Raw genomic sequence first — 26,135 nt, forward strand, 5'->3', positions numbered from 1 at the left:
ACTGAGGCATGGAGTCAACAAGGGCCTGGCTGGGAGACCCCCAGCCCTGGTGAGCCTGGCTCCTGCAGTCCCGCTTGTGATGGGCGTGCTGGGGAAGATCAGGGCCGTCGAGAGAAGGTCACCCTGATCGTGTTACTTTAATTAGCATGTTTCTTCTTCACCAGGCTTCCCAGGTGGCACTAATGGTAAAGAACCCGCCTGCCAAGGCAGGAGACATAAGAGATGTAGGTTCAGTCCCTGGGTCGGGAAGATCCCCTGGAGGAGGAAATGGCAGCCCACTCCAGTACTCTTGCCTGGAGAATGCCATGGACGGAGGAGCCTGGCCGGCTACAGTCCATGCAGTCGCAAAGAGTCAGACACTACTGAGCGACTGAGCATGCATCCTCGCCACCCTACCGAAGGGAGGTACAGTTGACAGCCTTGGTCCCTAGAGGGGAAACTGAGGCACAGAGAGGTGAAATGACCTGCCAGGGCCACCCAGTTCATAGTGGCATCCCAGAGTGCAGACCCAGCTCTGGGAGTGTGCTTGTAGCCATCACCCTACATTTCCTGCTTTGCCAGGTGCCTTGTGCCTTCTGCAGGGCCCTGGTGCTTCCCCTGTCCTGGTGGAGGAGGCTGTGGATTGCCTAAAAAGGGACCCCAGCCCCTAAGCGGGGTCAGGAAGAGAGCAGACTTAGATGTGCATTCAGAGTCATTTTCTAGAGCCCAGACTTCGCTTCCAGGAGATGGTCGGGGGCATCCTGCCTGGAGATCAGAGCTGGCAGGACTGGGGGTGGAGCCAGAGCATCCTTCCCCAGTCTGGTCTGTGGCCCTGGTCCTCTCCTTCCTTCTGACTCTGGGGGGCTGGGGGCGGGGTGATTAGGGAAGAGGGGGTTGGGGCGGAGGTGCCAGGAAGCGTGAAAGGGCAAGTTCCATGCTGGCCTCAGTGCCCCATCCACGGGCTTCACGCAGAGCCTGTACTGTATGGACCCGACGGGAGCTTGCGTTCTCAGCGCCCGGGTGCGGTCACCACACAGGACTGGGGGCGGGCTACCAGTGAGCCCTCTAGCATGTAAGGAGAGCCAGGCGGGCAGCGGAGAGCCTGGCTGGAGAGTTGCGTTCCTGGGAGTCTTGGCTCCGCTGGACCCTGTTTCTCCACCTGCAGAATCAGCACTTGGTTCTTGGGGGCATGTGAGAGGCTGTGTGTCTGAGGACCCTGGTGTGTGCGGTCAGCTGATGGTGAAGGGGACTGTGTGCCTGCCTCCTGTCCCCAACCTGAGCCCTGATGGCCAGAGGCTTGGGCAGGGTGAGGGTGGGTGAAATCGGAGGTGGGGATGGGGCAGCAGTCTGGGGATGTGGGGTGGGGGGTCATGTTGGTGGCCGGGACACCTCAGCCCTCATTTGGATCCTCTCCTCCTGTGTGGGGAAGGCAGAAGCTCCAGGGAAGGTCAGACCTGCGATGTGGGGAAGGCAGTTCTCCTGTTTGCTAACCATGGGACTTGGGGTCCTCCTGGGCAGCCCCAGACCCCAGTCATCCAAAACCCTCTCCTCCTGCACCCTGGCATGGAGCTGGTGCCAGATTGGCCACACATTTAGGCAGGGACACAGCTGGGCAAGGACATGGTGAGCCCCCTCCCCACCCCCAGCCTCCTTTTTCCTGCCTGGTGGTTTTCTCATCTGGCCCCAGGCCCTGGGCATGCAGGCTGTGAGGTGGGTTAGAGGGTGATTGGAGTGGGAGGAGGGAGGACTCTGATGTCCCCAGCTCGGCCTCCCGGCCCCTCCTGCTGAGTTACTGCCCTCACTGGTGGGAGTAGGGAGTGAATGGTTGGCTTGCGTCCGCCGGGGCTCGTCGGTTCCAGCTGGCAGGGGCATTGGTGCAGGATGGGTTGAGGGGTCAGGCTGGGCCCGGTGCATGTGAGATGCAGGGGTTGAGAGGCCAGCGCCCCGCCCTCCTTCCCCAGGACCTGTGAGATCAGCAGAGTCCTCCTCTGTCCGTCGGTGGAGGGAGAGGGGCCTCCTGGACACTGATGGCTGTTAACTCCAGATTGAAAAGGCTGGGCTGAGCTGGCAGGGAGGACAGGGCCCCTGCCCCTCCTCCGTCGCAGGGCCCTGTCTCCTGGGCACATACCAGCGTGTGACAATGAATCTGAGCCCCCGGCCCCCTTGCCCGGCTGTCTCGGCTCATCTGTCAGCCACCCGATCCCCCACACCTGTTCTGGGCACAGCCTGTGAGCTGCCCACCGTGCCGCGGCTATGAATAGGGTGGGGGAGGGGAGTGAGGGGCGCGAGGGGTGGGGGGTGGGGCGCTTCTTAGGGTAATGGGGGCAGCTCTGCTCTCAGGCTGGGAAGGTGGAGACGCCAAGCTTGTGTGGGCACGGTGCTCAGAGTGGGGGTACATGGTGGGCAGGAAATCCTGCGGTGGGGCTGTTGAGGGAGTGGGATCGTAGTTAGGATGTCACGGAGGATACTGTGTGGCTATCGCTGGCTGAGGTCCCCAGGGGTAGATTCCGGGGCGGACTCTGGACCTTCCCTTGTGAGACTTTTCTTTTTGCATGCTGGATTTTAGTTCCCCGACCAGGGATCGAACCCAGGACCTGTGCAGTGGAAGCACAGAGTCCTAACCCCTGGACTGCCAGGGAAGTCCCAGTGGAATTTCATCTCTGCTTCATCTCCTTCTCTCTCTCTCAGCTGCCAGCTCACCTGTTCTTGCTGCTCCCCCCACCCCCCAAGTCACACACACACACTCCTTGAGGGCAGAGACTATGTCACAGCCTCTCCCCTTCCACCCTGACTGTTCTGGGCCGGGCAGGATGCATGGGTGACTGAAAGGCCGGGCGAGTGGGAGGTGATGCCAGCAGGCCCGGGAGTGTCTATGGGCTGGAGTGGGGCTGCGGTCCTGAGGATTGGCAGGTGCAGGAAGCTTAGGTGCCCTCCTCGTGACTACAGGACCGCTCCTCGCCCAGAGCCACTGTGAGGGGGCAGGCTCAGATAGTCACGTGCCGCACTCTGTTAAGGCACACACCCTGCACCTGGCCAAGCCCTGGGACAGCTTGGTTCCTGCCTCCAGGGTCTTCACCGTCTGGAAGGGGCAAGGCCAGGCCCTGCCAACCTAGTGGTGTTCCCGTTTTAAAGGGATTCTGCACAAGGGTGCCAAGACGTCTCAGAGCAGTTAGAGGAGGGGCCGAGCGGAAGGGGACTGGTGTTGGGGAGACTGATCTGCAGGCAGAACTGAGATGCAAAAGTCTAGGGTGGCTGGGCTCACGGGGCCACAGAGATGGCAAGGGGCCGGCCCCCCAGAGCCATTGCTGAAAGGCACTGGCAGGGTCTCCTTGCACTGAAGGCCAATGTGAGGTCCCATCTGCTGGGCGGTTGGTACCTGGTGGGCAGCAGGGGCCAGGCTCTTTCCACTGTTTCTGTACACAGTCTGACTTTACCCCAGGCCTGCGTGTGAATGGAAGCTTTCTGAGGCCCTACATCCATGTTCTTTCTGAGCACCGCCCCCTCAGGGGGTGCTGGCCCTGGGACCTGGGCCATGACCTCCAACAAGACCCCTCTGAGTCACCACCCCGCCCTCGCCCTTGTCTCCCTCCAGGCAGACCTCAACACCAACATGGAGGACGAGGGCAGCTCCTTCTACGGGGTGTCCAGCCAGTACGAGAGCCCCGAGAACATGATCATCACCTGCTCCACCAAGGTGTGCTCCTTTGGCAAGCAGGTGGTGGAGAAAGTGGAGGTAGGCACGCTGCCCACCCGGGTTCCGGCCCCTCATGCACACGCACACACATCCCCAACCCCAGCTTGGGCTTCTCACCTCTTTCCCCAGATTTGTCTGAGTTAAGGCAGTCTCACCCTCACCTCGTCCTTATCACTGACAACCTACCTCACGCCCAACACAAGCCAGGGGAGCGGTGGGAGCCCAGGCCCCCTCATCCTGGTGGTTCTCACCAGCTATACATCAGGTCTTGGGGGGCCAACCCTGGCACTGAGTCCCCCACAGTGTTTAACCCAGACCTCTCCCACCTGTGGGTGGTGCCTGGGCAAGTCGCAGTCTCTGAAAAGCTCTTCGAGTTATTTCCAGTGAAGTTTTAGTTTGAGATAGTTGTGATCCACATGCAACTGTAATCCCTTTGCTAGCCCCCCTGTGCATCTTGCCTACGAGTGGACGGAGCATTAACACCCTGAAGCTGACTCTGATGTAGCCCACACGCTCAGCTGTGTGCCTGTGTGTGCACAGACGTGTAGATGCACATAGGTGGCCACAAAGTCCCTGTGACCCTGCCCCTGTGTGTGGCCAGAACTGAGCTGTCACTCTGTCCCCACCTCCCATCTTTAAGCTCCTCCCTTGGATATCCGGTGGGTGTCTGGGTCCCCGGGGGAGGCGGAGGTCTTGTTTCCAGGGACCCCGGGTCTCAGCCCCACCTTCCCTACTTAAGCCCTAGTGGGTCGTGGACCTTCCTCAGGGACCTGCCGGGCTGGAGGTGGGCAGCGGCCCTCTAAGCCTCGCTGTCCCCGGCCCTGCAGACCGAGTATGCACGCTACGAGAATGGCCACTACTCCTACCGCATCCACCGCTCCCCGCTCTGTGAGTACATGATCAACTTCATCCACAAGCTGAAGCACCTGCCTGAGAAGTACATGATGAACAGCGTGCTGGAGAACTTCACCATCCTGCAGGTGTGTGCGTGCGGGTGTGTGTGCAGGTGGGGCAGATGTGTGTGTGCAGGTGTGGGGGGAAGGTGTGTGTGTACAGATGTGGGAAGGCAGGTGTGTGTTGGGGAACAGGTGTGAAGGCAGGTGTTAATGGGGACAGATGTGTGTGCAGGTGTGAATACAGGTGTGGGGGGATGTGTGTGGTGTGTGCAGGTATGGGGGCAGGAGTGGAGGGAAGGTAGGTAGTGTGTGCAGGTGTGGGGGCACAGGTGTGTGTGTGGGAGCAGGTGGAAAGGCAGGTGTGTGTTGGGGACAGATGTGTGTGCAGGTGTGAATACAGGTGTGGGGGGGACTGTGTGGCATGTGCAGGTGTGAAGGCAGGAGTGGGGGGAAGGTGGGTGGTGTGTGCAGGTGTGGGGGGACAGGTGTGTGTGTGGGAGCAGGTGGAAAGGCAGGTGTGTGTGGGGGGACAGGTGTGAAGACAGGTGTGGGAAACAGATGTGTGTGTGTGTGTGTGTGCCGATGTGGGAAGGCAGGTGTGTGTGTGTGGGGACAGGTGTGTGATGTGTGTGTGTGTGCAGGTATGAAGGCAGATGTGGGGGGAAGGTGGGTGGTGTGTGCAGGTGTGGGGGGACAGGTGTGTGTGTGTGTGCCGATGTGGGAAGGCAGGTGTGTGTGTGAGGGGACAGGTGTGTGGTGTGTGCAGGTGTGGGGGCAGGAGTGGGCAGTGGTTGGAGCAGACGGCGCGCTGTCTCCTGAGGCCCTCCCCCTTCCCCCCCGCAGGTGGTCACCAACAGAGACACCCAGGAGACCCTGCTGTGCGTCGCGTACGTCTTCGAGGTGTCAGCGAGCGAGCATGGGGCTCAGCACCACATCTACCGGCTGGTGAAGGAGTAGAGACCAGGGACAGGGAGGGGGTGACGTCACGTGTGCAGGGACGAGGGGAGGGGCCCCACAGGGGCAGCCCCCCGAAGCACCGAGAGTTGAGGTGGTGACTCTTCTACCCAGGAGCAAACTCTGCCTGAACCCGCAATTGCCCAAGCCCAATAAACCCCAGCTCTGTGCGTCTTCAGAGGCCCCGTCTGGCTGCGCTAGCCCCGGGAGGGCTGAGGGAGAAGGGGCCGGACCCTGCCCCGGGCGCAGCTGTGAAGCCAGGGCTCCATGGACTCGGCCAGGATGGTCACCAGCTGCCAACGTTCAAGATGGCATGTCCCCGAGCTGCCCTGGAGGCCCTGCCCCCGGCTCTGGCCACAGTGGGAGGCCTGGGGACGGGCGCGGGTCCCCAGCCTGCGTGTCCCGTGCAGGCACCTCGGCCACGGGGAGCGATGTGTCTGCCCCCCTTCCCCCACCGCCTCTGCTGCTGCTCCCCCTGAACAGCCGATGGGGAGGCCAGCCCAGCTCGGGGGTGGGTTTCAGGTGTGGAGGTTAGACAGGGGCAATCAGAGCTCTTTAGCTCCAGTGGACGTGAAGTCTGGCCACACCAGCTGCCCGGGGGGTGGGTTCCAGGTCGGGGTAGCCCAAGACAGAGAGGGTAGGAGTGCTGGGGCCAGCTTCTGAGAGTGGGGGGGGGGTCCCTGGGGTCCCTTGGGGTCCTCTTCGGTGGTGAAGGCCAAGACTTTGGTCCGAGGTCCGCACTGTTCTGGTGGTCTCTGAGACCATGCACTTGGTATGCCTTGCCATCTCACAGCAAACGCCTCCCAGTCAAGAAGCCTGCTGGGTGGTGACCATCTTGGAGCAGCCGGGCTGACCACCCCCTCCCTGGACGGAAGGTTCTGTGCCCCCTGGGGATGGAGGAGTGGGGGAGTGGAGCCCACCCTGGGCCTGGAGGGGACCCCTCAGCTGAGGGAACTTCCCTGGTCTGTTCCTCCTGGCAACTAGCCTCAGTCCTAGGGCTTCCCACTGCCCGCCCTGTCTCAGCGTGTGTGTCCTTTCCTCCCTGTAGAGGAGGACGGCCTTAGTGAGGAGGACGGGTCTGTATAGAGCCTGATGCAAGGTTCACTAAAGAGTTGCTACCATTCTCCTCCTGGCCCTTGGGATGCGGGGAACCGGCTCTTTGCTGCCATCTAGTGGCTATTTGCTGTCATCTTCCCTAATAGGGAACCACACTTCAGGAGCCTGGAGCCCAAGGGGAGCAAGAGTCACCTGCAGGAGTTTTGTATGCTGATCTCTCAGGGACATGTGTGGGGATATGAAGTGAATAAGATGGTGCTGAGGAGGTGTTGTGTGGTTAGGAGCCAGGGCTCTGGAGTCAGCGGCTAGGATTGGAATCCTGGTGCTCAGCTTTGGACTAGTGTGGCCTTGGGGAGGTTACCTAATTTCACTGTGCCTCAGTTTCCCCATCTGTACAATGGGTATAACAATAGTACCTACCTCGTATATGTAGAGTGCCTAGCATGGTGCCAATCACACGAGTGTGTGCCGTGAGTATGCATTATTATTAATAGCACTGACTCTTTGCAGTCTGAGGAGTCAGCTTGGGAAACTCTTAAGTGGGGGTGGGCTGGTCCTCAGAGCAACTGGAATTCAGAGGTGGGAGGGGGTGGGGCGTGGAAGGTTCAGAGAAGAGGCGGAAATTGAGAGGGGCTGCTTCTTGAAAGAGAGGCATTGCCTAGATAAGCAGCCTGAAGAGGCAGTCTGCTGGCAGCTCTGGACAGGGCAGGCGGACCAGCCCTCCAGGTTCCTTCTGGACAGCTGCTAGACCCTGGGCTAAGTCGTGTCTCCCTCCTGGGTTCCGGGGCCCGCCTCTCATCTATAGACAATGTGATGTGGAGGGAGGCGAGGGGTCCCTGAGTCCCTGAGAATCGTCTACTATCTTTGTGTGGTTTGGGTCTGGGGAGGCTCTCCTGCCCACCCCTGGTCACTGTCACGGCCTCTGCCCTCCCACCTCCCCACCCTTGTTCCCGGAGCTGTCAGGATAAAGGGAGCCCGTGACCTCTGCGTCCCCACAGGACTGAAGCTTCGGACAAAACACTTGCGTGTGAGCAGCCTTGGGCCCTGGGACGGATGCGCAAGCTGCGCCCATCGTTTTGTGTCCTGGGTCTAGGGAGTCCATGTAGATGTTGGGGCCAGGGGCTGGCTGCGAGTGTTCCCTTCTCTTTAGGACCTGGTCTCAGCAGCCTAATGGACAGTCACCTACTTAGAGCTGGAAAGTCCAGACCATTCCACCACCGAGAACATAGATCTAGGCACCTCTCCCTGAGGCACAGTGCAGACCATGACCCATGGGGCCAATAAATGGGAGATCCCACCCGGCCTGCTTCTCCTGCGCCGCCATCTCACACACATCCCCTCCTAGCCACTCTCTGCCTTTAGTCTTGGCCCCTCATGTCCCCTGGCCAGCAGGCCCCCAGAGAACTGTCACTCATTCTTGCATGGAGTGACACTCCCAGCATGGAGCCACTTCTCCTGCAGAAGGGATGCTGGCTCCTGCCTGGCGGGGCAAAAGCATTCCACTCACAACCCATCAGGGCACCTGTCACCCATCCCTGGGCATCGGGGCTGAGACATCTCTTCCATTCTCACCCGGGGGTGCTGTGCTCTCCCCATTTTAAAGATGAGGGAAGGGCGTCCAGAGAGGCCAGCTAACTTGCTTGGAGTGTTCTGGAATCTGAATGCATGTATTCACCAGCCTAACATGTGTTTATTTAACTTCCGGTTCATGCCAGGCACAGGGATGTACCTACGGCTGAGACAGATGGGGTCTCTGGGAAGCTTATGTCCTACTGAGGAGGGAAGACAACCCGAGTGGGTAAAGGATGGGCAGACTGACGGACCACCAGGAGATGAGAGAGGACCTGGGGCCTGGGGAGGGTGGCGTGTGCCTGGGGACAGCAGGGAGGCCATGTCAGGAACCGAGAGAGGGAGCTGCAGGTCCAGATGTGGCCCAGCTCCTGGCCCCCAAGGTCAGGAAGGGCTTGGATTTTCCTCTGTATGATGGGAGGTCCTGGAAGGATCTTAAGAGAGGGAGTAATACTGTCGAGTCTGGTTTCTGGGAAACGACACCAGGCGGCTGTGGCCCGCAGAGCAGTGTCATTGTTTCCGAGTCTGTCTTATCCTTGGACTCAGCATCAGGGGCAAGGGAGCCACTGCAGGACAGAGGTGTCCTGCTCTGTCACCTTCTACAATCCAAACCCCACGTCTGGGGCACGGCAGGCGCCTGGTGAACATTCCCAGGTGTGTGATCCGTGCCTTTGGGGCTGTGAGTGAGGGTCCTGGAGTCTGTGCGACCCTTAGCGATAGGACCCTCTTCATGGCACTAGGAGCCAAGAGGTGGGGACGTGGAAACCGGACGGTGCCTGACCCGTGGTGTCTGGTGACTAAGCAGGGCCCCGACAGTCATCAGGGACTTTCCATTGAGTGGGGGTGCTCTTCCTAACGGGGGGAGCCCCATGCAGCAGGAGTTGAGGGGCATGTAGACTGGATCCAACGGGTGAGGAGCGTGGGGCCGGGGCACCTGCTCCCCTCCCACCCAGCCAGGGGCGGTGCGGCCCTTACTGGCAGGGATGGTGACCACAGGGAGCCCCAAACCCTGCAGGGACAGGGCCACCTGTGCACATGTGGGCCACATCTGCCCGGAGGAGGGGCAGAGCTGGAGCTGGGCTGTGGCCCATTTTACCTGGTTATCCCGGGGGTCACTGCGTTTGACCCCTTCTGACATTACTGTTGTGTCAGCCAAGAAAGGAAGCAAGAAGGTGAATCTGGAGCCGTTGTTCTGAGGATGGAAACCCGGAGCCAGGTTGCTGGGGGCTGAGTCGGTTTCTTACCAGTCGTGTGGCCTGGGGCAAGTGACTTAGCTCCGGGAACCTTTGTGACCTCGTCCGTGAAACGGGAATGGAGTGGGCTGGTTGTGGGCTGCTGTGGGGAGGAGGGTGAGCACACGTGTGAGGGGGCAGCCCCACACCCAGCTCAAGGGGCACACGGCGGGGTGCGACGCATGAAGAGGTTGGTCCTGACTCTGCCCCTGCCACCTCGGCCACACACACTTACACGTTCACACTCACAGCACACACACGGGCACACACATTGCATACACACCATGCACACAATGCAGCACACACAACTACACACATAGACACACACACCTACACACAGTCATATACTCATCACACACACATGCACGTACCACACTCCTACACACACACTCACACTGTAACACACTCATACACACACATGCAGTACACATTATACGCACACATTCACACATAGACATACGCACCATCACAAACATACTGCATGTACCACACACCTACACACACACACTCAACATCCATCATATAGACATACTTGCACTACACACACACACGTATGGACACGTAGGTGCCAGCACACGCACACACATTCTTAGAGAAACAAAAGCTCTGCTCTGACGTCCTTGCAAAGGCAGAGAGAAGGGACTTCCTGGTGGTCCAGTGGTTCCGACTCTGGGTTAACAATATAGGGGGCATGGATTCGAATGCTGGTTGATCCCACATGCTGCGGTATGGCCAAAAAAAAGGCAGAGAGGAGGCCTCGGGGCGCCTGGTTCAGCAAGGAGGCCACCGTTTTAGACTCTCCTCCTCACTCCGTGGGCAGGTGGTGCGGTGGTGAGGTGGGGGGGGGTGTTGGAAACAGGGAGCAGGTGTTCTTCATTGGGAAAATAACTCTGGAAAGGGAGCGACGAGCCGCTCCGATTGAGAAGCTGTCCGGAAGTGGGTTTTGTTTCACTTCCCGTGACAGGATGGGTGAGTGGGCCTGTGCCTCTGAGGAGGGCGGGAGGCCGGTGGGAGGAAACGGTGTCCGGGTTCATGGGTGTCTGATATTCAACGTCCAGTGTTTGTATTTTGCTCTGTGAACCCCCTTTGTCTCCAAACCTCAGTAAAGTCTGCTCCACACACAAAGGCGTCTGTGCGGTGCTTTCTTTGTATGGAAATGAAGGAGTCCCTGTGGACGGAAGACAAGGCAGCAGGTCCAGCTGGCCGGTGTCAGGGAGGATGAGCCTCGGCCGCCACCCGGGCCAGTCAACCTCCCCTCCTCCTTTGAGACCCCGGGCTCTGTGTGCACCGTGGTTCTAGATGCAGAGCGTTAGGTACTCAGTAAACAGCAAATGGACTTAACACCCCCTGCATTCAAAGAGTGGTCAAAGCCGGAGGTTCAGGCCGGGCATCCTTAGGGATGCCGTCCCTAAGTTGGCCTTCTGGGAACGTGACGTTAGCCTTGACCCGGGAGTGAGCAGGCCCACGGGGCTGGCTCTCCAAAATCAGAACTGCACGTTATAGTGGACTGAGGGGCCCAGACACACTTCAGTCCACCCTGAGCTGCACCGCTCCCTGGGACCCGGGACCCCTCCCAGGGGCCCTTCCCCCTGGGGAGCCGGGTCACTGGTGGCGGGTGTGTCGGGGGGCGTCTCAGAGCACAGTTTGGCCGTTTCCTGTCCACCGCCTGCCTTTGTAGAGCCTGGCAGCTAAGAAAGGTTTTTATTTTTTATTATTAAACCTTTTTTGTATTGTAGTAAAAGTCACATAATATAAAACACACTGTTTTCAGCATATTTAACTGTACAGTTTGGTGACACTAAGTACGGTTTTTATGTTTTTAAATGGCTAAAAAGAAATCCAAAGGACACTAGCACATGGCCTGTAACAATGGTCTGCAGTTCAAGTCCCAGGGTCGGTAAATTGGGCGTCATTGGACTGGGCTCTGGTGGCTTGGCTCACAGTGGCCCTTTCCAGGAACTGCTCCCAACTCCCGAGTCAGAGCATGACCAAGGGCCTCCCTCAGAGCAGGGGCCAACGAGGGCCTGTCCACAGTGACAGCAAGAGCGGCCACATGATGACCTGCCGAAGTGAGACCCGCTGGGAGGGCGCTGAGGTCGGAAGACGGGCAAATTCCATGGGTGCAGCTGGGGTGGCATCCTGCCCCTGTCTCAGGGGCCACATCATCACTGGTTGACCTGAGTGAGGGTAGCAATCGTTTCAGGGGCGTGCGTCCCATCCCGACCTGACCTGTTTCCTCTGGATCTGTTTTAGACTTTGCTGTTTGTACTGGAGCTTTAGCTCAGACTCCCAGTCATCCTTGATCATCCACCCAGTCATCTGTTGGTCGTCTACCTCTGCTTAAAAGGGTCCCAGATGCCGGTGGGAGACTCTGAGCAGGTGGGCAGCTATGAGCGGGGGATTGGCTCGTCTGTGACCATCTGGTGGGGTTCTTGTGTTAGGGTGCAGTCTGCTTTAGGGCATTGCTTCCTGGCCTCATCTGGTTCCGTGGAAAGTTCAGTTCAGTTCGGTCGCTCAGTTGTGACTCTTTGCAACCCCATGAATCGCAGCACGCCAGGCCTCCCTGTCCATCACCAGCTCCCGGAGTTCACCCAGACTCACGTCCGTCGAGTCAGTGATGCCATCCAGCCATCTCATCCTCTGTCGTCCCCTTCTCCTCCTGCCCCCAATCCCTCCCAGCATCAGAGTCTTTTCCAATGAGTCAACTTTTCGCATGAGATGGCCAAAGTACTGGAGTTTCAGCTTTAGCATCATTCCTTCCAAAGAAATCCCAGGGCTGATCTCCTTCAGAATGGACTGGTTGGATCTCCTTGCAGTCCAAAGGACTCTCAAAGAGTCTTCTCCAACACCACAGTTCAAAAGCATCAATTCTTCAGCGCTCAGCCTTCTTCACAGTCCAAATCTCACATCCATACATGACCACAGGAAAAACCATAGCCTTGACTAGACGGACCTTTGTTGGCAAGGTAATGTCTCTGCTTTTGAATATGCTATCTAGGTTGGTCATAACTTTCCTTCCAAGGAGTAAGCGTCTTTTAATTTCATGGTTGCAGTCACCATCTGCAGTGATTTTGGAGCCCAGAAAAATAAAGTCTGACACTGTTTCCACTGTTTCACCATCTATTTCCCATGAAGTGATGGGACCAGATGCCATGATCTTCGTTTTCTGAACGTTGAGCTTTAAGCCAACTTTTTCACTCTCCTCTTTCGCTTTCATCAAGAGGCTTTTGAGTTCCTCTTCACTTTCTGCCATAAGGGTGGTGTCATCTGCATATCTGAGGTTATTGATATTTCTCCCGGCAATCTTGATTCCAGCTTGTGCTTCTTCCAGTCCAGCGTTTCTCATGTAAGGGCTCCCCCAATTTCCTGCCATGGAGAACCGTCAAGCCGCGAGCTTCTTATGAACCAAGTGGGAGAAAAGTGCCCCAGTGTTGCCCACGGACCCCCTGTTCTGCACAAGCCTCTCGTGCTCGCTTGGATCTGGTGTCCCCCAGCCCATGGGGAAGAGCTCAGACTTCTGCCAGAGCTGGGAGGGGGAGCTGCAAGGAGTCAGGAGGGGCTCTGGGGCATTGATCTCTTCCTGAACTGACTTGGAGCAGCCCCCCACCCCCAGCCGCCACCTCCACCTCCGCTTGCAGACACCCCCAGAGCTGTTGGCTCTTGACTCTTGGCAAGTTGGGTCAGTGGTAGAAACCATGCTCCTTTCTGGCTTCCTCTGGGTTAGGGTTCTGCTCTCTTGGTCTGCTAAGTCAGCCACCACCCATTCTGTTTTCCAGCTCCTGAACTTCTTCCCCATCTTCCTGATCTTGTTGAGATTTATATCTTTAAAAAAAAAAAAAAAGATTTATATCCTCAAGGATTTATATCTTAAAAAAAATCCCTATGCAGTCATCTTAGAAGGATTTCAAGAGAAAACAAAGATGGATTTGTGGAATCTGCCACCTTTGTGCTGAGTCACTTATTTGAAATGTCAATCTGGCTGTCAGGTGAGGATAGATAAGTGGAGGGCAGGGGTCGGGGGCAGCAGGGAGACCCCATTAGGAGGTGGCTGCAGAGTTGAGGGGAGTGACAGTGCTCTGGATGCAGGTTAGTGGAGGAGAGGAAAGAAAGCCAATGACCTTGAGATGTGTTTGAAGACCGTTACTTTGATTTCCTGAGTCTTGGGTCCAGGGCGGGCAGGAAAGTGAGGAAGCAAGGTTAACTCCAAGATTCCTGGCTCAAGTCACATACTTACAGTGATGGGAGAGACTCAAGGAGGAGCAAATATGCGGGTGGAGATCGGAGCTGAGCTGAGATCCCTGTTAGACCTCCCAGTGGAGGCGTCCATAGCAGCTGCCCTTGCGATTCTGGAATGAAGGGGAGTGGTCAGGGCTCGGTCTAGGTTTCACTGGCGCCTGGGTTGGTATTTAAGCCCTTGAGACTGGATGAGATTACTTAAGAGGAGAAGATGGCTGGAGAAGAGGAGGTGTCGCCAGGACTGCCCTGAGTCTTTCCAACATTGAAGGGCAGAGAAGAGCGGCGAGGAAAGCAGGAAATAGTGGTTTTCTTTTCAGTTGTAAAGAGAAAAGCATTTCTAGGGGAGCTGTGCACTAGCATGTAGATTAAAGTGAGGAGAGAGAAATGATCATTTGGGGCAGAGATGCCCTGGTTTCCCTTCTTCCTGAATAATAGGACCCCCCATTTTTAGCTGGGCACATGGCCCTCAGAATAAAAACCATATTTCCTAGTCTCCTGTGCCACTAAATGAGGCTAAGTTTGACCAATGGAGGCAAATAGAGCTGCAGTTTCCGGAAGTGTCCTAATAGGAAGAGGGAGACTTCCCTGATTATCCAGTGGCCAACAATCCACACTCCGAATGCAGGGGCCTGAGTTAGATTCCTGGTCAGGGAACTAGATCCCACATGCTGCAACTAAGAAATGGGGAAGTCAAATAAATTAATGAAAGAAAGCATGCTCTTCTTCACCTCTCCTTCTTTTCAGTTGACTGGATTGTGATGTAATGGCTGGATTTCCTGCAGCCATTTTGTACTAGGAAATAACCTTAGGAATAGAAGTTACCAGTGGCAAACCAGTAAGGTAAAAGGGTCTTGGATCTTTGGTTCCATGAAGCACCATTACAGCTCTGGACTGATTTTATATGAGAGAGAAATAAACTATCTTCTTTAAGTCACTTTTCTTTTGTGTTTTTTTTGTAATTTGCAGCCAAACATATTTCTAACTCGTGCATCACGGCATAATGTTTGAAGCATGAATGGCTATAACAACAACAGGAATAATCCCACTCCTGACTCTAGCACGTTCAGTTTACAGAGCACTTCTTTCTTAAGGTTTGTTTATTTATTTTCGGCTGTGATGGGTCTTTGTTACTGCTTGAGGGCTCTTTCTAGCAGTGGAGAGTGGGGGCTACTCTCTGCTATCACACGTGGGCTTCCCTTGCTGTGGAACACAGGCAGGAGGCACGTGGGCTCAGTTGTCGCGGCGACTTGCTCCTCGGCATGGGAAATCTTCCGGGACCGAACCTGAGTCCCCTGCATTGGCAGGTGGATTCTTAACCACCAGACCACCGGGGAAGCGCCTACACAGCACTTTTAAACACACTGTCTTGCTTGGTTTTGCAGCTGCTCTGTGATGCTGTAGACGCTTTCTTCATAGATGAAGGAACCGAGGCTCAGAAGAATCGCTCACGCACGTCACCCGGTCACTACGTCGCAGATCTTGTGCTTCCACCTGGATCCTCTGGCTCCTCGCCTGGTGACTGTAGTGGGGAGCAGGTTAGGAACATGGAGGAGGTTTTGTTCCAGATGCTGGTGCTGGGCGGAGAGCTGGGAGCTGGCCCCGGAGACCCTGAGAGTCACTGGCAGTCATTGACAATGGAAGCTTTCTCATCTCTTTGGAAAATGCTATTTGCACAGGGGTGGAGACTGTGGAGGATAATTAGAGAAGTAAAGATCAGACAACCACAAACACCGGAGGGAAATGTGCATGCCAGCTGGCGGGCGAGCAGTCCCATTTTGGAAGTAATTGGGTAGCAATGAGATGTTCAGAGCAAGAGCCTGCCGAGCATCCTGTGATGGGGGCGGGGACGGGGAGGTGTTTTCTTGATATCAAAGGGGATCTGCTTCTCTCTGCAGACTCCCTCCCAAAGGCGAGCCCAGCACTTCTGAAGCTTGGCACGATTCTCTGCTTCTGCTTTTCCTCTCCAGTCACTACTTGACCGACTTCTTTCCAGTTTCTTTCTCTGAATCCCCCACTGATCCTGATGTAGACACTTTGTGGAGGCTGTATATGCCTATATCACTTGGAGACTGTGGGGGAGAAACAGACTTTAAACTGGTTATGAGTTTGCACCTTCCTAACAGCAAGGGGCGGCAGAGGATGAGATGGTTGGATGGCATCACTGATTCAACGGACATGAGTTTGAGCAAACTCTGGGAGATAGTGAAGGCCAGGGAAGCCTGGCATGCTGCAGTCCATACATGTCATGGAGAGTCAGACAGAGCTTGGCCCCTCAACAAAAACAAACAGCAAGTGAAGGTGAGATGACTTTTCAGTGACTGCTAGAGGTTACGAAGTTGGGAAGTGCAAGCTGGAATTCAAAGCAGCCTTGGGACTCGAGAAACCACACACCGCCCACTCCCCCAACTCCTAGCTTTAGCTCTAGAAAACCAGGAGCCCCCAGGGAATGCCGTTCTGTCTAACCCACCCAGGCCCCCTTTAATCTTGACAGACTGCCCTGGCCCTGCTCCTGGAGGCACATTAAAGCAAGCCTTACATGCCTGCTCCGGGGAACGGCCCGGCTCCTCCCCACTTACTGCAGGCCCACTTGCTCTTCCCCTTCATCTCCCTGGGTCTTGGATTCCTGGCCGTGGTCCCTGGCTTTGATATTTGCTTCTGCTCCCTTGGGTTTGGCAACTCATCACATTCCCCTTGCAGCTTTTGGGGCCTCAGTTCTCTCGATTGCCGTCTGCTCTATTTCTACCTCTGGTCTGTGTCCTCCCTTGGCCTTGAGTGAGGACCACCCTCCTCTGGCCTGGGCTCTGAGATGGAAATGGTCTTCAACTCTTATTTCAGCCAGGGGCCTAAGAAGACCCAGATCTACTCTTGATCATAGTTCTTCTCCCTCGAGAGAGAGAGATGCACAAGTGAGGCTCAGCAAGGCACTGACCACTGTCTTTATCAGCTGAGACTTGGACCCCAATGTCAAATTCTAGAAGGGTTGGCCTGGCAGCCTACAGCCCAAATAGGCCAAGTTTATCCCATTAAACAATTGCTGAGCACCTGGGATGTGTCTGGCATGGTTCCCGTGTCTGCTCCTGGGACGCAGCCGTGAATAGAATCAAAGTCCAGGTCCTGGGAGAGCTTATATGCTAGCAGGGGATCACACAACAAATAAGCAAAACTGGGCTGCCTTTCTGTTCTGTTTATCCTTCCCATGGCCGTACCCAGAGAATCTTGGATCTGGTCTCTGTGATGGAGGAAGTGAGTCAAGGGCAACAGACAGCATTTGCTTCAATGACTCCTTAGAGGAGACAGTGACCCCCTGGCCCCCCTGTAGTGTGATAGCAAGACGGCTTGTTCCAGCCACAGAGACACAGACGTGGCCGATCTGGTTGAGGGGGCAGCTCTGGCCCTTGGTAAATGGGACCCCCGAGAAGAGCCACATCCGTGTGTGCTCACGTGGGCAGAGCACACACTTAGGGCTCAGAACCCATATACTCTCACCCGCCTTCCTGGGATCAAAATCTGCAGGTGATTCCTACACACAGTGCAATCTGAGAAGCAACAGGCTAGGCTTTCTAACCAGGTGCCCACCACCCGTGACTCTTCAGTGATCACTCCTCCTTCTGGGAGGTGGAGCAGGCGATGGACTTCCTCCCCTGGGAAAGGTGTGCATTTGATCAACGTGCTCATCACTGGTTTTCTGTTTGTTTGTTTTGCTTTTGAAGAATTAGTGGCCATCTTTAATATGCAGCAGAGAAGGGTCTGGATTTTTAATCAAATCAGTTAAGGCATTGCCGTTAGTTATTTATTTTTAGTTTTTTGGCCGCACCACATGGCATGTGGGGTCTTGGTTCCCCACCAGATTGAACCCAGGCCCCCTGTTTTGGCCGCACCACCTGGCATGTGGGGTCTTAGTTCCCCACCAGACTGAACCCAGGCCCCCTGCACTGGAAACACAGCGTTTTAATCGCTGCACTACCAGGGAACTCCCCCTCATCATTGTTTGGTTTAGTTACTATAAATAAAATAATATCAATAAAACTAGAACTTAAAAAGTTAACAAATTCAAAAAAGGATGCTTCCTTTTCATTTGACTTGTAATATTTTTAGTGGTCAAAAATTTCAACAATATCATTCTACACCATTGTATTACTTTATAAACTACTAAGTCACTATTATTGAGTTTTTAATGCCCGAGGGGAAACTTTCATGCATGGGAAAGAATACTTCAAGTTATTTGTGTATTTTAATTTTTTTTCGGTTGATTAAAGTTGTAAATTTTAAAGCCTGATTTTATTAAGTTCAACTTGCAAATCCTGCTATTTTGTTCAGAAAGCTAGTATTTTATGTTAAATCTCTTTTTCTTTTTGATTAATGTTTACTTTCCTTACAAATTCTCTAAACATTTACTATCACTTACAAACTTGGTTAAATTAGCTTAGCAAAACTATAATTAGGCACTTCAAATATCTAACAAGGCACACTTACAAATCTAACAAAATCTTAGACAATTAGAATGTAATAGTAGGAACACACACTATTCATGAAACATAGTAAGATTCAACTTACAAACCTAAGCATACTTATTTAAACATTTAACGTTCACAGTTAAGGCACCTTAGTATTAAATTAACATCATAAGTCTAATATATCACATACTTTTATACTTTTCCAACAACTTAAAAAAGCAGATAAAAATTGTTCATTTAAAAATGGTTAATTTCATGTTATATGACTTTTTAAAGAGGATGTAAAATTTAAGTTATTTATTAATCTAAGTTAAAATTTAGGTTACTTAAAATTTAAGTTATTATATTTTTAGGGAATTCCCCGGTGGTCCAGTAGTGAAGATTCTGAGCTTTCACTGCTGAGGGCACAGGTTCTGTCCCTGGTTGGAGAAATAAGATCCTGCAAGCCACTTGGCTTGACCACCACCACCACCAACAACAAAGATTGTGTTTTTAAAATTATCCCCAAACCAAGAGAAAATATAGATTACCCTAACGATTATAACATTTAAAGTGAAGAAGTGAAGTGGCTCAGTCATGTCTGACTCTTTGAGATCACATGGACTGTAGCCCACCATGCTTCTCCACCCATGGGATTTTGCAGACAAGAGTACTGGAGTGGGTTGCCATTTCCTTCTCCGGTTATAACATTTACTGCCACACATATCCTTAAACCTATCACAACATTTCCAATATCGATACATGTTTGTGTCATTCATCATATTTACATTTATTTTCAAACCTCTGTCCAAACGAAGCAAGCAGAATCGGCCTCACGGGTGGGCTGAGATGACTACAGTGAAGATTTAGGACTTGAGTATCCTTACACTTTGGGGTTATGAGCTTTGTATTTGAAGTTACCATACTGTTACAGATTCAGAGATTGCAGGAGGTTAGGGGTAGAGTCTAGATGCCACTCAGTCTGGCAATTATCTGTGGGAGTGACTTCTTGGGGTCAAATTTTACCTACCACAATAACAAAATCGCTAAAAGCCTCACCAAAAAAAAAAAAAAAAAAGACACCTCGGGGCCTCTTTCATCCCTAGGTATCTTACTGCCTGGATAAAAGCACCAGAAATTCACAGCTTAATTATTATCCTGCACTTGGCTGTGGCATGCACATTGCTGGAATAGCTGACATTTTTGAGAGCTCCCATGCACCTTTTTAAAGTCTAACCAGTATTCAGTGTTACTAGGGACTCAGGCTTTTTACAAGGTTTGATTCCTTTCTGATAACTCAGATTGCCAGCTTTGGTTTGTTTTGCTGTGTCCCTTCTCCTTTCAACACCACCTTTTGAGTCCTCTGGATCACCAAGCTCTGGCCTCAGCTAGCAGACTTAGGTCTGCCGCCACCTCTCTGCACTGAGATGTGGACTCAGCCATTCTCCAGGGAGCCCTGCTTTTTTAAATGGTGAATGTTATTAGTGACAAATACCTGGGCCCTCGTGGTGCAAATCACATCGTCTCCATGGGCACGGAGGGCAGGAAGGAATGTCCATTCCTGTCCACTCCAGTGAGAGAGCTGGAACACGAGCTCACATGGATGTGTCCTGTTATTGTGGATGTGTCCTGTTAACTCCAATCCTGCTCTGTCCTTTAGAAAATATACTTTACTGGGGACATCCCTGGTGGTCCAGTGGCTAAGACTCTGTGCTCCCAATGCAGGGGACCAAGGTTCAATCCCTGGTCAGGGAACTAGATCCCACATGCAGTGACTAAGACCCAGCTCAGCCAAATAAATAAAAATAAATTAAAACAAACAAACAAACAAAAAGAAAATATATTATAAGAACTTCTCATTTGATTGCCCCCTCTAAATGACTAGCTTTTAGCTACCAGCTGCTGCTTCTTTTTATTGTCACGCTGTACATATTTTGAGCTTCCCTTGTGGCTCAGGCAGTAAAGAATCTGCCTGCAATGCAGGAGACCCAGGTTCCATCCCTAGGTCAGGAAGATCCCTGGAGAATGGAATAGCTACCTACTTCAGTACTCTTGCCTGGAGAATTCCATGGACATACTAAAGTGGGTTGCCATGCCCTCCTCCAGGGGATCTCTCCAACCCGAGGTTCAAACCCATGTCTCCCTCATTGCAGGTGGATTCTTTACCATCTGAGCCGCCAGGGAAGCCCAAGCAGCAGCAGTTACCTATTCCAGCACTCTTGCCTCGAGAATTCCATGAACAGAGGAGCCCGGTTGCAAAGAGTCAGACATGACTGAGACTAACACTTTCTTTCAATGCATATTTTAATTATAATGAATTTTTTTAATGTCACACATGGATGTATATCAACTTGGATGGTGGCTGTCCTGGCTGGGGCTTCAAGTGTGCCCTCATCCCTTTTATGATCCTCGGGTCTTATCAGCCATCGTCCTCTGATCATTTTATGGCCAGTCACACAATTTCATCTCTCAACCTTATGGAGCTCACTAGGCTGAGTTCTAATTTCAAAGCATCGGCTTAGACGCTCTCCTTCTCCTCTGCCTCTTCTGCTGGGAACAGGCTGTCATTTTCTTTCTCCCTGTCCTCTCCCGGACTCCTCTCAGGCTGTCTTGGTGTCTGTGCTCAACCATCTGCTCTTTAAAGAGGCCATCCTTTGGGAGGAAATAAAATCAATATATACTTAACAAAGTTAACCAATTTGACACAGCATATTATCATAGGTAAGCAGATTGCTTTTTCATAGTCTGTGTGACACATGAAAGGCAGAGAATTCAGTCTCTATCAACATCTAAGACCCTCTCCCCAAGCCCACCCATCTCTTGCCAGGCCCTTGCCCTGACCCAGCTCCCGCCTCTTCCCAGCACGCTGCCCTGCAGTGACCAGCAAATCCCCATATCCCCTTCCTTTCTGTGGAGGACAGACGCCAAGGCGCACCCCCAACCCCAGGTCTCTGACTCCTGGTATTCACACCTCTCTGAAATGCTGTCCTCTCGAGCATGTGCACCCGCAACATGTTTCTAACGAAGAGACCATGGCAAAGGCGATGGGATGTCGAACTGTGATTATGTTATACAGACTCCATGTTACTACCAGATGTAGTCAGAGACTGCTGGTGCCATGAAGCAGGTGGCTGTGCTGGGCCAGGCCACCTGGCCAGGCGCTGGGGCAGCCTCCAGCGGGAGCCAGCCATCAGCCAGGGCCCGTGAGCGAGTGAATTCTGACCACGGCCCGAGTGAACACAACCTGGCCAGCACCCGGGTCGCCTCCTGTAACATCCTGAGCAGGGAGCCCTGCTGAGCCCTGCTGGGTCTGGCATCACAGGAGACTTCTGCTCCGAACCCCGAAGTCAGCCTCCCTCCTGTCTTTCCTGCTGTCTGCTCAGTTACTCCCACTGGACCGTCCCCCCTCATCGGCGCCCCAGCTCTCACCCTCACACTACCAGCCCTCTGGTCCTCTCGCTTCCTGTCTGCTGTCCTTATCAGGCTGCAGATGCATGTTTCTAACAGTCCTGGGGACAGCCTGACCTCGACCCTCCGTCATTTTGCCATCTGGTGACATCACAACTGTAGCATCCCCACGAAGAACAGAAATCCACCTCTCCTTGCCCCTGTCCCTCCTCTCCCCGTCCTGCTCCCAGTACAAAGGCTGTCATCTTTTCTGCATTAGCCAAATCTCTACACTTTACTTCTGTAATCCCTTTCCTCCTTCTATGAAAACGTCTACAATTTGTGGTTCCTTATCTTTCCCATGTACTCAACTTTTTTCTCTCAACAGGATCCTCCCAGGAGCTTTTGTTTTTCTTTCATTTTTTAGTTATTTGGTTGCGTCAGGTCTTAGATTTTTGTTGCAGCACACAGGCTTAGTTGCATGTGGGGCCTTAGTTCCCCAGCAAAGGGATGGAAGCCATGTCTCCTCTGTTGGAAAATGAAAGTCGCTCAGTCGTGTCGACCCCATGGACTATATAGTCCATGGGATTCTCCAGGCCACAGTACTGGAGTGGGTAGCCTTTCCCTTCTCCAGGGGATCTTCCTAGCCCAGGGATCGAACCCAGGTCTCTTGCATTCAGGTGGATTCTTTACCAGCTGAGCCACAAGAGAAGCCCAAGAATACTGGAGTGGGTAGCCTATCCCTTCTTCCAGCGGATCTCCCTTACCCAGGAATCAAACCAGGGTCTCCTGCATTGCAGGCGGATTCTTTACCAACGTCTGTTGGAAGGCAGATTTTATTTTGTTTTTTCGGTTGTGCTGGGTCTTCACTGCTGAGCGCGGGCTTTCTCTAGTTACAGCAAGTTGGGGCTACTCTTCACTGCAGTGCGTGGGCTTCTCATTGTGCTGGCTTCTCTTGTGGTGGGCACAGGCTCCAGGTGGGCGGGCTCAGTAGTTGTCGCACACAAACTTTGTTGCCCCGAGGCATGTGGAATCTTCTTGGACCAGGAATCAAACCCGTGTCCCCTGCATTGGCAGGTGGATTCTTATCCCTTGCACCACCAGGGAAGTCTGGAAGGGGGGTTCTTAACCACTGACCCACCAGGGAAATCTCTTCCCACAAGCTTTTAAATATATGCTGCTGCTACTGCTAAGTCGCTTCAGTCGTGTCCGACTCTGTGCGACCCCTGAGACAGCAGCCCCCCAGGCTCCCCCGTCCCTAGGATTCTCCAGGCAAGAACACTGGAGTGGGTTGCCATTTCCTTCTCCAATGCATGAAAATGAAAAGTGAAAGTGAAGTCGCTCAGTCGTGTCCGATTCCTAGCGACCCCATGGACTGCAGCCCACCAGGCTCTTCCGTCCATGGGGTTTTCCAGGCAAGAGTACTGGAGTGGGGTGCCATCGCCTTCTCCATTTAAATATATATGTATACATATTTTCTGTCCCATTTTCCCTTTCTTCTCCTTCTGGGACTCTAATTACCCATATATTAGACATTTTGATATTATTCCACAGGTCCCTGACACTTTGTCATCTTTTTCCTTTCTGATCTGTTTTCTTTCTTTCCCATTCGTTACTTTCTATTGATATGTCTTCAAGTTCATGTTCTCTTCCCCTGGATCTTCATTTGACCATTAAGCCCACACCCTGAATTATTTTTATTCCAGATATTTAGTTCTAAATTTCCATTTGGTTCTCTTTTATATTTTCTATTTTTTTTTTCTGCTGTGGTTTCCTATCTGTTCTTTTATTATAAATGTACTTTCTCTTTATATCCTTGAATACAGTTATACGAGTTGCTTTAAATGTCCTTGTCTGATAATTCCAGCATCTCAGTCATTTTGAGATTGGCCTCCGTTTTGTTTTCCTCTTGAGAATGGGTCATGTTTTCCTGGCTCTTTGTACACTGAGAATTTTAGGTTATACCCTGAATATTTTGAAGGTTGTATTGAAGAGACCCTGAATTCTACTTTATCCTTTAGGAAATTGCTGATATTTTCCTTGAGTAGGTAATTAACTAGGTTAACGTCAAACTACACACACTGTCTTCCTTGCAGCTGGCAACTGCTCAAGGCTCAGTTTGGTTCTTTTATCTTTGCAGGGATAGCTGCTGTTTCCCCTGCTCAGATGTGGTTCAGGCGTCTCAACTGGAGACTTGGGCAGAGTTTGCTGTACAGGGAATTCAGGGTTCCTCTTCTCTGGCTCTCTCCTTTCCAAGATTCACGCCCCCCACCTCTTCAGCAAGCTTAATTGCTCTGGGCTCCAGTCTCTGGTTCCTCCTGCCAGAAAGACAGTGGGTTTTCTATTGCATTTCACCCATCTCATGCTGCACTGTGGCTGTGGCCAATGTGGGGAACTTTTTCTAAAAAATGGGAAATCTTCCAATGCCAGTTGCTTTGCACACATTTTGAATCCTCTCCAAAGTCTCTGTGCTTGGGTTCAGTTTTTAAGAGCCCGTAGGTGGTTGGATTTTGGGAGCCTTTTTGTTTGTTTTGGTTTTGTTGTTTTTTGTTTGCTTGTTTTTTCTGGTTTTGTATTTTTGTATGTTGTCCAGCATGTATAGATATTATCTGTGGGTCTATCAGTCATGTCTGACTCTTTTGTGACCCCATGGACTGTAGCCCACCAGGCTCCTCTGTCCATGGAATTCTCCAGGCAAGAATAGTGGAGTGGGTTGCCATTCCCTTCTCCAGGGGATGTTCCCAACTCAGGGATTCCCAACCTGGGTCTCCTGCATTGCAAGCAGATTCCTTACTGTCTGAGCAACCAGGGAAGTCTCTTATCTGTGGGAGAGTTGGTCAATTAAGACCTGATTCCTTTAAAAAAATTTTTTGTGTGTCTTTTATTGAACTTGTTATAATATTGCTCCTGTTATTATGTTTTGGTTTTTTGGTGAAGAGGCATGGGGGATCTTAGTTCCCTGACCAGGGACTGAACCCACACACCCTGCATTGGAAGGTAAAGTCTTAATCACTGGACTGCTTAGGGTGTCCCAGGGCTGTGGTTTATTTTTTCCCTAAACTTAAAGCTTTTTATTTTGTATTGGGGTATAACCGATTAACAATGTGATAGTTTCAGGCGAACAGCAAAGGGACTCAGCCATACCTGACTCTTTCATTTAATATTTATTTATTTGGCTGTGCCGGTTTCAGTTGTGGCCTACAGCATCTTTGATTTTCATTGCAGCACGCAGGCTCAGATAGACAAGTGCCAGCAGCTGTAGCTCCCCTGAAGGCCTTCTCCTGGGTTGACCTGCTTTACTTGCTGTCTGTGCCCTCTGTCTGATCTCATGATGTTGCCTGTGCATTTCTGTCTTAACAGAGCACATGCCGACTGTCAGGAATTCCAGCAGAGAACCTGCACTTCTTCACACGGGGGCTGGCAGAGACTTTGCAAAACCTCAGCAGCTCCAGACCACCCCTGTTCTAGAAGTGCCTGCTTTCCGAAGGGCCACATGTACCTGTGTGCACACCCACCCTGAATTACGCGTATGCTTTATGCCCAGTGATTTTTGATCTCTTTCACTTTTTCCACACTTGAGAAACTCAGATCCAAGCCACTCTTGCCCCTACCACACCTGTGAAGATAGCCCGATGTCTGAAGGATCTAACGGTCCACGAATTTGCAGACTATGGCCTGATGTCTATTTTTGTAAATAAAGCTTTACTGGGACACAGTCATGCTCACTCACCCGGTGTGGTCTGTGGCTGAGTTACGTACTACAGTGGCAGAGGTGAGTAACTGTGATGGAGACTGTAAAGTGTTCGAAGCCTAAAATACTTAGCATCTGGCCCTTTACAGAAGAAGTTTGCAGAACTCTGACTGTCTTATGTTTTCCAGCCGTTTCAGTGACAATTACAAAGTAAAGTTGCCAGATTTAGCAGTTAAAAATACAGGACACTTATGTAAACAGCAAATTTCAGATAAGCAATTAATGCTTTCTAAATCACTGCAGATGGTGATTGCAGCCATGAAATTACAAGACACTTACTCCTTGGAAGGAAAGTTATGACCAACCTAGACAGCATTTTGGAGAAGGCAATGGCACCCTACTCCAGTACTCTTGCCTGGAAAATCCCACAGACGGAGGAGCCTGGTAGGCTGCAGTCCATGGGGTCGCTAAGAGTTGGACACGACTGAGCGACTTCACTTTCACTTTTCATTTTCATGCATTGGAGAAGGAAATGGCAACCCACTCCAGTGTTCTTGCCTGGAGAATCCCAGGAACGGGGGAGCCTGGTGGGCTGCCGTCTCTGGGGTCGCACAGAGTCGGACACGATGAAGCAACTTAGCAGCAGCAGACAGCATTTTAAAAAGCAGAGACATTACTTTGTCAACAAAGGTCCGTCTAGTCAAGGCTATGGTTTTTCCAGTGGTCATGTATGGATGTGAGAGTTGGACTATAAAGAAAGCTGAGTGCCGAAGAATTGATGCTTTTGAACTGTGGTGTTGGAGAAGACTCTTGAGAGTCCCTTGGACTGCAAGGAGATCCAACCAGTCCACCCTAAAGGGTGTTCATTGGAAGGACTGATGTTGAAGTTGAAACTCCAATACTTTGGCTACCTGATGCGAAGAGCTGACTCATTGGAAAAGACCCTGATGCTGGGAAAGATTGAGGGCAGGAGGAGAAGGGGACGACAGAGGATGAGATGTCTGGATG

At 52.5% G+C, this 26,135-nt stretch overlaps 1 protein-coding gene and 1 long non-coding RNA gene across 5 annotated transcripts in view; both read left to right on the forward strand.

Moving 5' to 3' along the window:
* TEAD4 (TEA domain transcription factor 4) overlaps positions 1-10,505 on the forward strand; it is a 66,494-nt gene extending 55,989 nt beyond the window's left edge. For 3 of the 4 annotated variants that reach the window (XM_027541039.1, XM_027541037.1, XM_027541038.1), the window contains exons 10-12: positions 3,572-3,712; positions 4,501-4,653; positions 5,413-5,701. In XM_027541039.1, coding sequence (XP_027396840.1) covers positions 3,572-3,712; positions 4,501-4,653; positions 5,413-5,526 — 408 coding nt within the window. In that variant the 3' untranslated portion in view covers positions 5,527-5,701. Of the gene's footprint in view, positions 1-3,571; positions 3,713-4,500; positions 4,654-5,412 lie in introns of all 4 variants that reach the window. The other variant, XM_027541036.1, reaches the window with a different exon arrangement.
* Positions 10,506-11,161: 656 nt separating this feature from the next.
* On the forward strand, positions 11,162-17,466 carry LOC113892312. Its single transcript, XR_003511020.1, has 3 exons — positions 11,162-11,759; positions 14,583-14,707; positions 14,999-17,466. It is a non-coding gene; the product is annotated as an uncharacterized LOC113892312 (long non-coding RNA).
* The last annotated feature ends 8,669 nt before the right edge of the window (positions 17,467-26,135 follow it).

The sequence above is a fragment of the Bos indicus x Bos taurus genome, chromosome 5 (assembly GCF_003369695.1).
Source record: "Bos indicus x Bos taurus breed Angus x Brahman F1 hybrid chromosome 5, Bos_hybrid_MaternalHap_v2.0, whole genome shotgun sequence".
NCBI lineage: Eukaryota > Metazoa > Chordata > Mammalia > Artiodactyla > Bovidae > Bos > Bos indicus x Bos taurus.